The 10,775-nt window shown below is 62.1% G+C and overlaps 3 protein-coding genes across 4 annotated transcripts; all 3 read right to left on the bottom strand.

Moving 5' to 3' along the window:
* Window positions 1-2,638: 2,638 nt before the first annotated feature.
* SMIM24 (small integral membrane protein 24) lies at window positions 2,639-3,681 on the bottom strand. Of its 2 annotated transcripts, XM_062636581.1 has the most exons (4): window positions 3,450-3,664; window positions 3,045-3,162; window positions 2,892-2,930; window positions 2,639-2,749 (listed from the first exon to the last, which is right to left on the bottom strand). In XM_062636581.1, exons 1-4 carry the CDS (start codon window positions 3,520-3,522, stop codon window positions 2,656-2,658), a joined length of 324 nt encoding a protein of 107 aa, XP_062492565.1. In that variant the 5' UTR covers window positions 3,523-3,664; the 3' UTR covers window positions 2,639-2,655. The 2 variants fall into 2 exon arrangements, with proteins under 2 accessions (XP_062492565.1, XP_062492566.1); XM_062636582.1 differs by lacking the exon at window positions 2,892-2,930 and having other exon boundaries at window positions 3,450-3,681.
* A 1,056-nt stretch (window positions 3,682-4,737) lies between these two features.
* SMIM44 (small integral membrane protein 44) lies at window positions 4,738-7,041 on the bottom strand. The gene is made up of 2 exons (XM_062636588.1): window positions 5,199-7,041; window positions 4,738-5,091 (listed from the first exon to the last, which is right to left on the bottom strand). Exons 1-2 carry the CDS (start codon window positions 5,554-5,556, stop codon window positions 4,868-4,870), a joined length of 582 nt encoding a protein of 193 aa, XP_062492572.1. The 5' UTR covers window positions 5,557-7,041; the 3' UTR covers window positions 4,738-4,867.
* A 134-nt stretch (window positions 7,042-7,175) lies between these two features.
* DOHH (deoxyhypusine hydroxylase) lies at window positions 7,176-10,366 on the bottom strand. Its single transcript, XM_062636587.1, has 5 exons — window positions 10,342-10,366; window positions 9,845-10,168; window positions 8,986-9,062; window positions 8,490-8,727; window positions 7,176-7,657 (listed from the first exon to the last, which is right to left on the bottom strand). Exons 2-5 carry the CDS (start codon window positions 10,116-10,118, stop codon window positions 7,341-7,343), a joined length of 906 nt encoding a protein of 301 aa, XP_062492571.1. The 5' UTR covers window positions 10,119-10,168; window positions 10,342-10,366; the 3' UTR covers window positions 7,176-7,340.
* Window positions 10,367-10,775: the final 409 nt, after the last annotated feature.

The raw sequence follows: 10,775 nt of genomic DNA, 5'->3' as shown, positions 1-10,775 counted from the left end.
ACAGGAGGGAGGGGGAAACTCCCCCAGGGCAGCCCCCCCCGGCATGTGCGGGCCCTGGGGAGGAGGTGAGGAGCGCTGGCGCCCCTCGGGCCTGCCCCCCCCCCGGAAGCCCCCGGCTCTCCTCTTTTGCTGCCTTTGCCTGGGGCCAGCCCAGCGGCTGCGGCCCCCCAGAACCCTCCCTCGGCAAGAAAAGCACCTTAAACATGTTAAGGCAAAAAATCATCACCTTGACACACACCCCCCAGCGGGGGGGGATGGATGAGGCTTCCTATGGGGGGGTCCGGGAGCCCCCATCCCCCACGCCCCGGGGACTTTGCACTGCTCCCCCACCCCCGCAAAGGGAATATGCACCCCCCCCCAGAGCTCTCGGAGTGGGGGAGGCAGGAGGGGGGAGGCACCACTAATTTTTATTATTATTTCTATTTTAATTGTTTTCCCTTTTAGTTTTTAACCCCCTCCAAGCCCCCACCTCGCTGCGGGGGTGGGCGCAAAGCGAGGTGGGGGAGGATCCACATATGATCCCCCCATCACTGGGGCTGCTTATGGGAAGGGATCCCATAAGATGGGGGGATGAAGGGGAGGGGTCCGCTCGACAATCACCAGGCCCCCCCCGGGGGGCTTCGTGCACTACAGCCTCTCCTCGAGGGTTTTTTAGGCTCGTCGGCTTCAACGGTTAATTAATAGTCCTCGTGCCCTATAAATAACGCTGTACATAGGAGCTCCCCACCGCACACACACATATATATATATGGGGCTGCGGGACAGGGGGGCCCTGCGGGCTGCACGCACCTAAAGGTACTTTAAAGCGCAAAGAAATATATATATATAAATATCACTATATATATATATATATATATACATACCCCGCTATATATATATGGCGTGTCCGTCGTCGGTTTGTTTCTGGTTTGGGTTTGTTTTTCACGTATTCTTGAGTTTATAAGCGCTGCTGCTGCGGGTGTGGGGAGCACCCATGGATGCCACTTTGCAGCACCCGGGAATACCCCTCTGCAGCACCTATGGGTGTCTTCCCTACAGCACCCATGGATGCCCCCTTGCAACACCCACGGGTACCCCGTGCAGCAGCACCCGGGGATGCCCCCATGCAGCACCCTGGGGTAACCCCCCTGTGGCACCAGCAGTGCCAGCAGGCAGGCGGGAGCGGAGGTGGAGCCCGGGAGGGTGCGTGTGTGTGTAATGGGGGGAGGAACATCCCCCCCCCCCAAATAGCGGCAGAAGGAGGGACCCTCCCAAAAGGCGCCTTTCGGGGGGCAGCCGGGGCCCCCTCACAAACCAAAAACCTGCCGCAGTGCCTCCGCGCTACCGGCTGCTCCACCGCCTTTTGGGGGGATCCTACCCTCCGCACCCCCTCCGTTCCTCCCCTGCACCCCAACCTCCCCACCCCCCGGTCTCCCCCACTTTGTACCCCTCGAGCAGCCGGATTCTCGCTTCTTGCTTCACCGCAGCCGTTACTGACCCCCCGGGACCCCTCGGACCCCCCCCCGTTTCATCACGATACTCGGTTCTCCCGCCGCGCAGCCGCTGCCGATCCCCGCCGCGGGGCGGGGGGGGAGGGGGGGGGCGGTTGGGGGTTCTGTTTGTTTTGTTTCTTTTTTTTTCTTTTTTTTTCTTTTTTTTTGTTGGGTTTTGTTTTTTTTCGGTTGTTTCCCACCCTCCCCCTATGCAAATAAAAAAAAAAGAGACAGAAAAGAAGAAAACAAAACAAAACAAAACAAAAACTGACACGGGGAAGAACAAAACAAAACAAAACAAAAAAAAAAGGAAAAAATAAAAATCATTAAAAAAATACAAAAGCCAGAAAATGTACAAACATTAAACGAGCTCTGCTTCAACTCCCGCCCGCCTCCGGCCTTCCTTTGCCACCGGCACCAAGGCACCGCTGCGGTGCGCTGGGGTGTACTGGGCTGTGCTGGGATGTATTGGGATGTACTGGGGAGCTCTGGGATGTACTGGGGTGGATTGGGGTGCACTGGGCTGTACTGGGATGCACTGAGCTGTGCTGGGCTCTGTTGGGATGTACTGGGGTGCACTGAGCTGTACTGGAGTGGATTGGGGTGCACTGGGAGCACTGGAGTTCACTGGAGCAGAGTCATGGCGGGCAATGGGTGCCCATCACCCCCTCCCGCTCAGTCTATAGGGGACACAGGGGGGTGCAGCTGCGGGGTCCCACTGCCACCGCCTTGCTCAAATGACGTCATCGCCTCACCGGTGTGACGTCGTTGCCCTCACCCGTAGGACGGCGTTGGCCCAAATTGGGGGTCCCCACTGGCCCCGCCCCACCCAGGGGGTCCCCGGTGTCCCTGCGACACCCCCACAGGCCCCGTCCCGGCGCAGTGACACCAGACGGTTGACATTGGGGACTTTTACTAGGGTTCATCTCCCCCCCGCTACGGGGGGACCCGCCAGATGCAGGGATGGAGGGTGCGGGGGGTCCCTGCGCTGCCTTCCCGGATCCACTCCTGCGGGGGATCCACGCCGGATTGCGGCTGCAGCCGGAGCCGCCCCACGACACCTCCCGTTCCGCGGCCGCAGCCGCAAAACCCGGCGCGGATTCGCGCCCGCAGACTGGGGTGGGGGCGCGATGGCCGGGGGGGGGGTCCCGGCCCCGGCCCCGGCCCCGGCCCCGGCCCCGGCTCACAGCGGCGTAGCTTTCTTATGCCCTTCGCCGTCGCTCTCCTCGCCGCTGCCCTTCTCAGCCGCCAGGTTGACGCAGCCGGTGCGCTCCAGCCTGCCGGGAGGGACGGTAAACGGTGCACGAGGCCGCCACCGTGTTCTCTGGCCGTGCTCAGGGCACGCCGGGCATGTGGCCGTGTCAGCGAGGCCCCCAGCGAAAGTCCCGTGGCAGCCCCGCAGAGCCCGGCCCGTGGTACCTGCTGGTCCGCGGGGTGTCCTGAAGGCCGCCCTGCTTCCTGAGAGGAGATAGAGGAGTGAGCGGAGCTCCGGGACGCCCTGTCCCTTCCCTGCAGCTCCCGCGCTCGGCCTCGGGCATGGCCGCCCCCCCGTCCCGGCCCAACACCCCCAACCTGCGCATCCGGAGCTTCCAGAGCCGGTTGACGAGGAGGAGGATGAAGACGATGAAGAGGAAGACAACGACGGCTGTGAGGCCGACGAGCCAGGGCTGCAGCTCCTTGGGGCCAGTGCCTGCACAGCCAGGGATGGGGACAGCTTCAGAGGAGCCCCATCCTGAAGGGGATGGACTCCGCATCCCACAGCACAGGGTCCCAGACATTCACCACCCACTCCCCACCATCTGTCCCGTGCCACCCTCCACAGCCAACCTGTCCCCAGGAGAGCACAGGGACAGCAGGGAGCACAGGGGGCAGCAGGTGGGTGCCCTCACATCTCTCTGCTCTGCCCCCAAAGTGGTCACTGCCAGGGCACTGGGACAGACTGGTCCTGCTGGAGATGGGCAGCATGGGGGCACCTACCGTCCTGTCCCCAGGCAGTGGTGGCGAGCATGAGCAGGACCAGGAGCGAGAGGGGCTGCCAGGCCCTCAGCATCTTTGGTGGGAGGTCAGCAAAGGACTGCAGCACTCTGGATCCTGCACCCCAACGTGGGTCCTGTCCCAAAGCCAGTGACGGGCAAGTGTGGGTGCTGCTCTGTGCACCCGGGGCCAAGGAGCAGCTTTTATTGCACTTGAGAGGACAAGTGCCACCAACACCACAGCAACGTGCTCCTTGGGAGGTGGCACCGGCACTGGTTCAGACACGGGTCTGTGGGTGCTGGGGTCCAGTACGGGTGGATAGAGATAGGGATGGATGGAAGGAAGGAAGGCCCAGTGCCCCATCCAGTCTATCACCTCTGCCCATGGGGTGCTACACACCCTGTCCCAGCTGGCAGTGCTGGGGCAGATCCAGGCCACTGCTCCATCCCCACAGACACAGCCCCCAACCTGCCATGCTGTGGGGACAGAGCAGAACAGGGGGACACGCACGGGTAGTGCCAGTCCAGCCGCAGCTGCCCTCAGGCCTATCTATGCCCCAGATGCATTGGCTAGTGCTGGAAGGACTCAGTCATGTCCCTGGGGAGCGCCCAGTACTGTGGGGAGCTAAACATTAACGGTGTTATCAGGAGACCTTGGCAGGGTGCAGCCCCAACCCACCAGGACATGGAAACATGGAGGCATGGGATGCCCGGGAGCACCTCGGGGATGGACTGAGGGTACCCTGCCCATGGCAACCCCTGCAGGGACCTGGGGAGAGGGCCCCTGCTGAAGGGGGGGGGTGTGAGGTAGGGGGGTGGAGCCCCAGCCTGGGTCTAAGGGGGGGGGGGGGGCATCTGGACAAGGCAGCCCATCTCCAGTGCCCCCACCTGCAGCTTTGCACCCCCAAGACCAGCTTTGGGTGTCACCTGTGGGTGCCCCTGAGCTCTGCCCCATGAGGAAAGGGCATAGCCTGGCAGGGTCAGGGCACCAGGGTGCCAGCGGGAACAAACCCAGCCTCAGTGTCTGTCTGTCCCTCTGCACGTACAGTCACGCTGACATCGGCCTCCCTGCGAGTGCACATCCCCACGTGTCCATGATCATGTGTGTGTACCCATGCCCCTGCGCCCATGCCAGGGTTTTGCATCCCCTTCACACCCCCACACGTGTGTAACACACGCGCCTCTCCCCACGTGCCTGTGCCCAGCACAGGGAATGTCCCTGCTGTCCCCAGGTCAGGGTGTCCCAGGACTGCCCCCTCCCCATGCGCACAACAAAGGGGCAAGCGAGCAGCGACAGGGCAGGAGCCTTTATTGGGGGCAGCGATGGCAGCCCTGAGATAGTGCTGTAGGGCTGCAGGAGGACCTGGCTGCAGGGAGGGCTCCGGGGTGCTGGTGGTGGCAGGAATGGGGCATCCCCCAGCTCTAGAACAGCCTCTTCTTGTGGGAGTCGGCAAAGGAGATGGAGCTGCGCGGGGTGGATGGGAGCAGTCGCAGCACGATGTCCGTGCCCGGCACCACTCCTGCGCCTTCACCCTCCAGCTCCCTCTCTCCCAGGGTCCCATCCTCCTCCAGCCACACCACCTCCGGCACCGTCCCCTTGGCCATCACCACCTTCTCCTCCTCCGCTTTGGGCCCGAACGCCCAATCTGGGGGGGCAGAAATGGAGCTGTCAGCAGCACAGCCCCATAGCAAAGGCTCTGGGTGACCCACCTCATGCAGCCCCTCATCCGCCCTCGCTGCAGGTAGCACTCACCAGCAAAATCATGCACCAGGTCCTTGATGAGGTGGCCGACAATGGCGTAGGCCACCAGCAGCACCAGGGTGGACGCCATCATCAGGTAGAGCACATAGCGGGGCAGGCGGATGCTGTCCAGTGCAGGGGGTTTGTACTCCACATAGAGCACCCCGTCCTCCTCGGGGGGAGACTGCAGCAAGTTCCGCGGCCCCCAGGCCTCCCTGGGGCTGGGGAGTGGGGTTCCCCCCGGCAGGGCCATCAGCAGCTCCCCCCAGTCACCAAGGGACAGAGCATCCATGGGAAGGAGCTTAGCGCCCGCTAATCCAGGCACAGCACTGGCGGGCTCCACCTGAGGGGGGCTGGGGAGCTGTGACATGGCCCAGGGTATCCAGAATATGCCCCCCTGGCAGCTCCACAGGTCCCTCCATCTCCCCAGAAGTGGGGAATCCCCCACAGCTGGAGAACCCCCAAAAGCAGGGATGGCAGGGACAACAGACACAGCCCAAAGCCTCTCCCAGTCCCCTGGGCTTGGTTAGGTCCCACGGGCAGATTGTGCAAGATGCTGGGAGCAGGCACAGGATGCGACAACCTCTATGCCAGGCGGAGATGGGCAGGGTGATGGGCACCACATCCCGACACCAAGGGGGCCCATGGGGACCCTTTGCTCTGCTCTTGCCTTCACAGGGCTTTATGTCAGCCCCGCACGTGGCAGCAGCACCCAGCACTGGCCAGGGGGGGTGAAGGTGTCCATGAGGTTCAGCTCCAAGTCCAGGCTCAATACCCAGGTCCTGCTCTGCCCTGGCACACTGGGGTGCACTGGGCTGTACTGGGATGGGCTGCTGAACTGTAGCCTGGCTCTGCTGCACCCAGCTCACCCCTGGCCAGATCCTGGCTGCAAAAATGCCAGGTTTGTTCCAGCTTGGGTTTAAAAGGCCCTTGTGGGGAGCAGAGGCAAATGGCAGTGCAGATTTAGAAACAACCCTGCGTGGCCCAAGTGAACCTGGACAGGGAATGGTGGAGAGCAAAGGGTGGGAGCTGCTGACTCCAAAACAGTATAATAATGTCACGTTTTTGTAGTGCTGAGAAACAGAGAGGTTTGGTGGGCTTCACGCTCCATGACACACACAGGTGACCCCATCCACAGCACTGGGACACGCAGGTCTGACTTGCAATGAGCACACGGGTTACCTACAGAAGTTGTAGATGATGCCCCATCCCTGGCAGTGTTCAAGGGATGGGGCTTGGAGCAACCTGCTCTAATGGAAGGTGTCCCTGTCTGTGGCAGGGGGCTGGAACCGGAGGAGCTTCCCACTCCAGGGCACAGGCTATAGCACTGCGCTGGATTCCTGCTGGAGCTCCTGCTGCCAGCACTTAGCTGCCTGTCAGCCAAGCCCTGTACCCGCAGCAGGTGCCTGGGGGTGCTGAGTGACAGCAGCAAACCCTAACCTCAGCCCCCTCCAGGTCTGGTTCAATGTGGGGGAAGTCCAGGCAGGCTCTGCCTCACCCTGTAGCCCCGATGGCAGTGGCGCTCCCTGCAGAGAGCAAAGCGCAGCCAAGGCTTCCAAACTGCCATGAAACAACGCCCATCCCAGGGCAAAGGCTGTGGCAAGCACAGCCCTGGCCTGCCCTGACAGGTCAGGCCAAACACACACAGCTCCTCCACTGCAGAGGCAAGGAGGGATGCGGCTCAGCACGAGCACCAGTGGTGATTTTGAGGCATCACATCCCTACAGCCTCCAGAGTGAGTGCCCAAAGCCAGCCCCGGCCTTCCAGCAAAGCTCCCCAGAGAAAGCAGAGCTTTTCCACATGGAGCCACGATGGCAGCACAAGCCCAAAGCAGCTCCAAGGTCCCATAAGGCCACAACAGGCTCTGATGTGCTGAACAGAGCTCACGTGGTCCCAGCTCTGAGCCAGGCTGCAGGTAAGCAGGGAAAAAAAGGCAGATCCAGGAAACTGAAGGTGGTGGGAGAAGGGCAAGTACCAGCTCAGCCTGGATTTGGAGGGAGAATGCAGCTGTAATTGTGCCAGAGAGTGAATCCAGTTCATCCTCCACCTCTGCCGCAGCAAGGCATGGATCCACATCTGTGGAAAGGGCTGTGACAGTGCTGCTGGGGTGGGGAGAAAGCAGCATCCCCATCCTGCACCTTCCAGAGCTGGGGCTCAGGCTGAGGCCTGCAGCCTGCAAAGCCCATCAGCATACTGGAACTGGTCCCCACTCTGGTACTCGAACATGTCCAGGGCCACCTCGCAGCTCTCGCGCACCACGCGCTCTGCGTCGCAGGCGAAGGTGCGCAGGGTCTGCAGGCAGGAGGGGTGGGCTATAGAGCCCAGCGCTTCGGCGCACTCATGGCGCACCATGGGGCTCTCGGTGAGGCTGCACAGCGCAGCCGTCAGCTGTGGGACACAGGCCTCGTCCTGCATTTGGCCCAGCACATAACCAATCTCGTGGCGGAACAGGGCACTACCACAGCGCAGTCCTGTGGGGAGAGCATAGAGTGAGCTGCCACGGCCCCGAAGGGCACGGTGTGTGTGGTCAGAGCCCCACACCCAACCCCAAAGCCATGGGGAGCACACCTGGTGGGTTAGAGCTGGCAGTCGCTGCCACAGACCACAGGGGAAGGGACAAAATACCTATGGGAAGGGGTATCCCACCTGCTCCGAGCCTGCATGGCCACAGCAGCTCTGGCACAGAAAGACTCTCTTGTGATGGAGCTGCTGTCACCTCTGCCTGCCCTGGGGAGACTGCACTGCCCATGGACCCTGCTCCACCAGCAAAAGGTGCCTGGGGGTACTGGCATCTCAAGTCCTGCCATGCTGTGGGGCTGAAGAGCTGCAGCAGGAACTACCTATTTGTCACAGACTGCTGGAGAGCCTCAAATGCTTCCCTCATGCTGGGTTGTGCACCCAGACAGTTCCTGGGCTGTGGTTCACCCTTTCCCCACCCAGGGGACATTTACTCCCCTCTCTAAAGCTATTCCCAAACCCCAAGAGGAGGTTGGCAGCTTCCAGCTTGAGAGCAGGGCCCAGGTCATACCAAGAAACATCAGGTAAGACTGGTTGGTCCCTGGCCAATATTACAGCCTGTGCTCTCTCTCACTCGGACCCACGGAGCAAGGGAGGACATTACAGGGGCTGTGAAACACAAGAGAGCACCAAGTGCTTTGCAATGTGGCTCCTGCAGCAAGCAGCAGGCAGCAGCTCTGGAACCACACAGGTGAAGAGCCCAAAAGGAGCCTCAAAGCTCTGGATTTGGGAAAGGCTAATCCTGGATTAACCTATAGAGTGTTACAGCACAGAGCCTGCCCTCACCATCCGCCAGTGCCAGCACAGCAGCACGTCCCCCCACGTTCCGCAGGGCAAACATGGCTCTGTAGCGGTCGAACAGTGGCTGGGACTCGTCCAGGAGGGTCTCACGGAGTTTGGTGACATCCGTCTCCTCCGCAGGGGGCGCAGGATCCACAGAGAGGTAGGGGCTGCTGCCTAGATTCTGCTTGTTCTCCTGCAGCCACTCCAGTCTCCTCACTGCCAACTGACATGTCTCAGCCACCTGCAGGGATGAGGACAGAGCCCTTGTGGGATGGATGGGAATGGGCTTCACTAAGACAGCAAGGAGTCAGCATGCAGGAGGAAGTTTTTCATAGAATCATGAAATCCCAGCCTGGTTTGGGTTGAAGAGAGCTTAAAGCTCCTCCAGCTCCACCCCCCTGCCACAGGCAGGGACACCTTCCACTGGAGCAGGTTGTTCCCTGTGTACCCATCACCAGGGAAATGAAACCCCCTCCAGCCCCCCACCCAAGAGCCTCACCTCAACCACAGGGTCCTCTGAATAGTGTTTCAGGATATCCAGCACATCAGGATTCCCAATAGCACCCAGGGCTTCACCTGAAGGAATGATGTGTCAGTGCACTAGCAGGGTATCTTCTCTGCTCTCCAGCAAAGCCTCGCCCTGCTCTGAAGTGAGGACATGGCCCTGACTGACCGGTGCTAAAAGACACAGCCAGAGAAATCACCACAGCAGGAACCACCACAGCAGGAACCTGGCCAGTGGGAATGGGGAGGCTCACCAACCAGTCCAGCCAGTGCCATGTGGTGAAGTGGCTGCATTCCTCAGGATCCTCCCAGCCCTTACACCCAAGCTTGATGAGGCCATCATAGAATGGTTGGAGTTGGAAGGGACCTTAAAGAACACCTTCTCCTAGAGCACCTTGCTCCAAGCCCGTTTCCAACCTGGCCTTGAGCACTGCCAGGGATGGGGCAGCCACAGCTTCTCTGGGCAGCCTGTGCCAGCGCCTCAGCACCCTCCCAGGGAAGAGCTTCTGCCTGAGAGCTCATCTCCGTCTCCCCTCTGGCAGGTTAAAGCCATTCCCCTTGGCCTGTCCCTACAGGCCCTTGTCCAAAGCCCCTCTCCAGGTTTCCTGCAGCCCCTTCAGGCACTGGAGCTGCTCTCAGGTCTCCCCTTCAGGAGCCTTCTCTTCTCCAGGCTGACCCAGCCCAGCTCTCTCAGCCTGGCTCCAGAGCAGAGCTGCTCCAGCCCCCGCAGCAGCTCCATGGCCTCCTCTGGAGTAACCCAAGCAGCTCCACATCAGGAGCTGTTTGGTGCCGACAGCAGCACCCAAAAGTCCCACTTACGAGCTACCCCCTCCCTGCACCCGCAGCCATCGTACCGGCCTCGTGCCTGACCATGGGCTCCTGGCTGGTGTCCTGCAGCACACGGACGAGCACTGGGATGGCTGCTTCGTCCTGCATCTGCCCCAGGCAATAGGCCAGCTCGTGCTTCAGTAGCGCAGAGTCGTCCCCGAAGGCGCTGCCGATCCAGGCCACGGCCGTGGGGCCGCCCAAGTTGCGCAAGGTGAAGAGGGCCCGGAACCGGGAGGGCAGCGGCTGGGCCGTGTCCACCAGGGCCCGGCCCACGGCGTTCACTTCCGCCTCCATCACCATCACACCGGAGGGGAGCGGGGCCTGTGGCACGCGGGGCTCCGGTCACGGTCCTGCACACGGGAAGTGAGGGAGGCCTTAGGCCGCCGGCGGGTCAGCTGGGGGAGGGGAGACCCCGCGCCTGTACCGGCGGGACCCGGTTCCACCGGACGCCCCGCAGAGCGGGGATGGGACCGGACGAGCCTGGGAAGGGGGGGGGGTCACACGAAACCGGTCCCGCACTCACCGAGGTCCGCCATGCTGCTCAGCCACGTGACTGCGCCACAGCTCCTACCTCCGCACTTCCGGGACCGCCCATGGGGCCCTCCCTCCCCCCCGAGTGGTTCTGGCCGCAGAGCAGTGGGGCTGGCGCATGCGCGGTGGCAGCGAGCGCAGGCAGCGGGGTCCCCGTGCCCGCCTGCGGCTGCGCCCAGCCCCACCGCGGCGGAGCTGCCGGGAGCCGCGGAGGGCTTCGGCCGCAGCCCGGGCGTGAGCGGGGCCCCGGGACCATGAGCTTGAGGCGAACGGCTCCGGGGAGGGACTCGGGCTGCGGGAGAAGGGATCGTTCCAGTCTCCATCTAAACCTCCCCTAGTGTAGCTTGAAGCCTTGTTCCTTGGAGCAGAGCCCAGCCCCTCCTGGCTCCACCCTCCTGTCAGGCACTTGCAGGGAGCAGTAAGGTA

This window comes from Pezoporus occidentalis, unplaced genomic scaffold (genome assembly GCF_034315485.1).
Source record: "Pezoporus occidentalis ecotype Australia unplaced genomic scaffold, CSIRO_AGI_Poc_V1 ctg483, whole genome shotgun sequence".
Taxonomy (NCBI): Eukaryota; Metazoa; Chordata; class Aves; order Psittaciformes; family Psittacidae; genus Pezoporus; species Pezoporus occidentalis.
Note: the sequence above shows the minus strand (reverse complement) of the source record. Positions and strands in the feature narration are given on the sequence as shown.

Bases quoted from the DNA above. Each gene is read 5' to 3' on its own strand.
- SMIM24 (XM_062636581.1), bottom strand. From the start codon at position 3,522: ATGCTGAGGGCCTGGCAGCCCCTCTCGCTCCTGGTCCTGCTCATGCTC. The intron at 2,931-3,044 runs GTTGGGGGTGTT...ATCTCCTCTCAG, and splicing joins TGGAAGCTCCGGATGCGCAG to GAAGCAGGGCGGCCTTCAGG. The intron at 2,750-2,891 runs GTACCACGGGCC...CCCTCCCGGCAG, and splicing joins GACACCCCGCGGACCAGCAG to GCTGGAGCGCACCGGCTGCG.
- SMIM44 (XM_062636588.1), bottom strand. From the start codon at position 5,556: ATGTCACAGCTCCCCAGCCCCCCTCAGGTGGAGCCCGCCAGTGCTGTG. The intron at 5,092-5,198 runs GTGAGTGCTACC...CTGCCCCCCCAG, and splicing joins CCTGGTGCATGATTTTGCTG to ATTGGGCGTTCGGGCCCAAA.
- DOHH (XM_062636587.1), bottom strand. From the start codon at position 10,118: ATGGTGATGGAGGCGGAAGTGAACGCCGTGGGCCGGGCCCTGGTGGAC. The intron at 9,063-9,844 runs GTACGATGGCTG...TCATTCCTTCAG, and splicing joins CATGGTCAGGCACGAGGCCG to GTGAAGCCCTGGGTGCTATT. The intron at 7,658-8,489 runs GTGAGGGCAGGC...CTCTCCCCACAG, and splicing joins TGTGCTGGCACTGGCGGATG to GACTGCGCTGTGGTAGTGCC.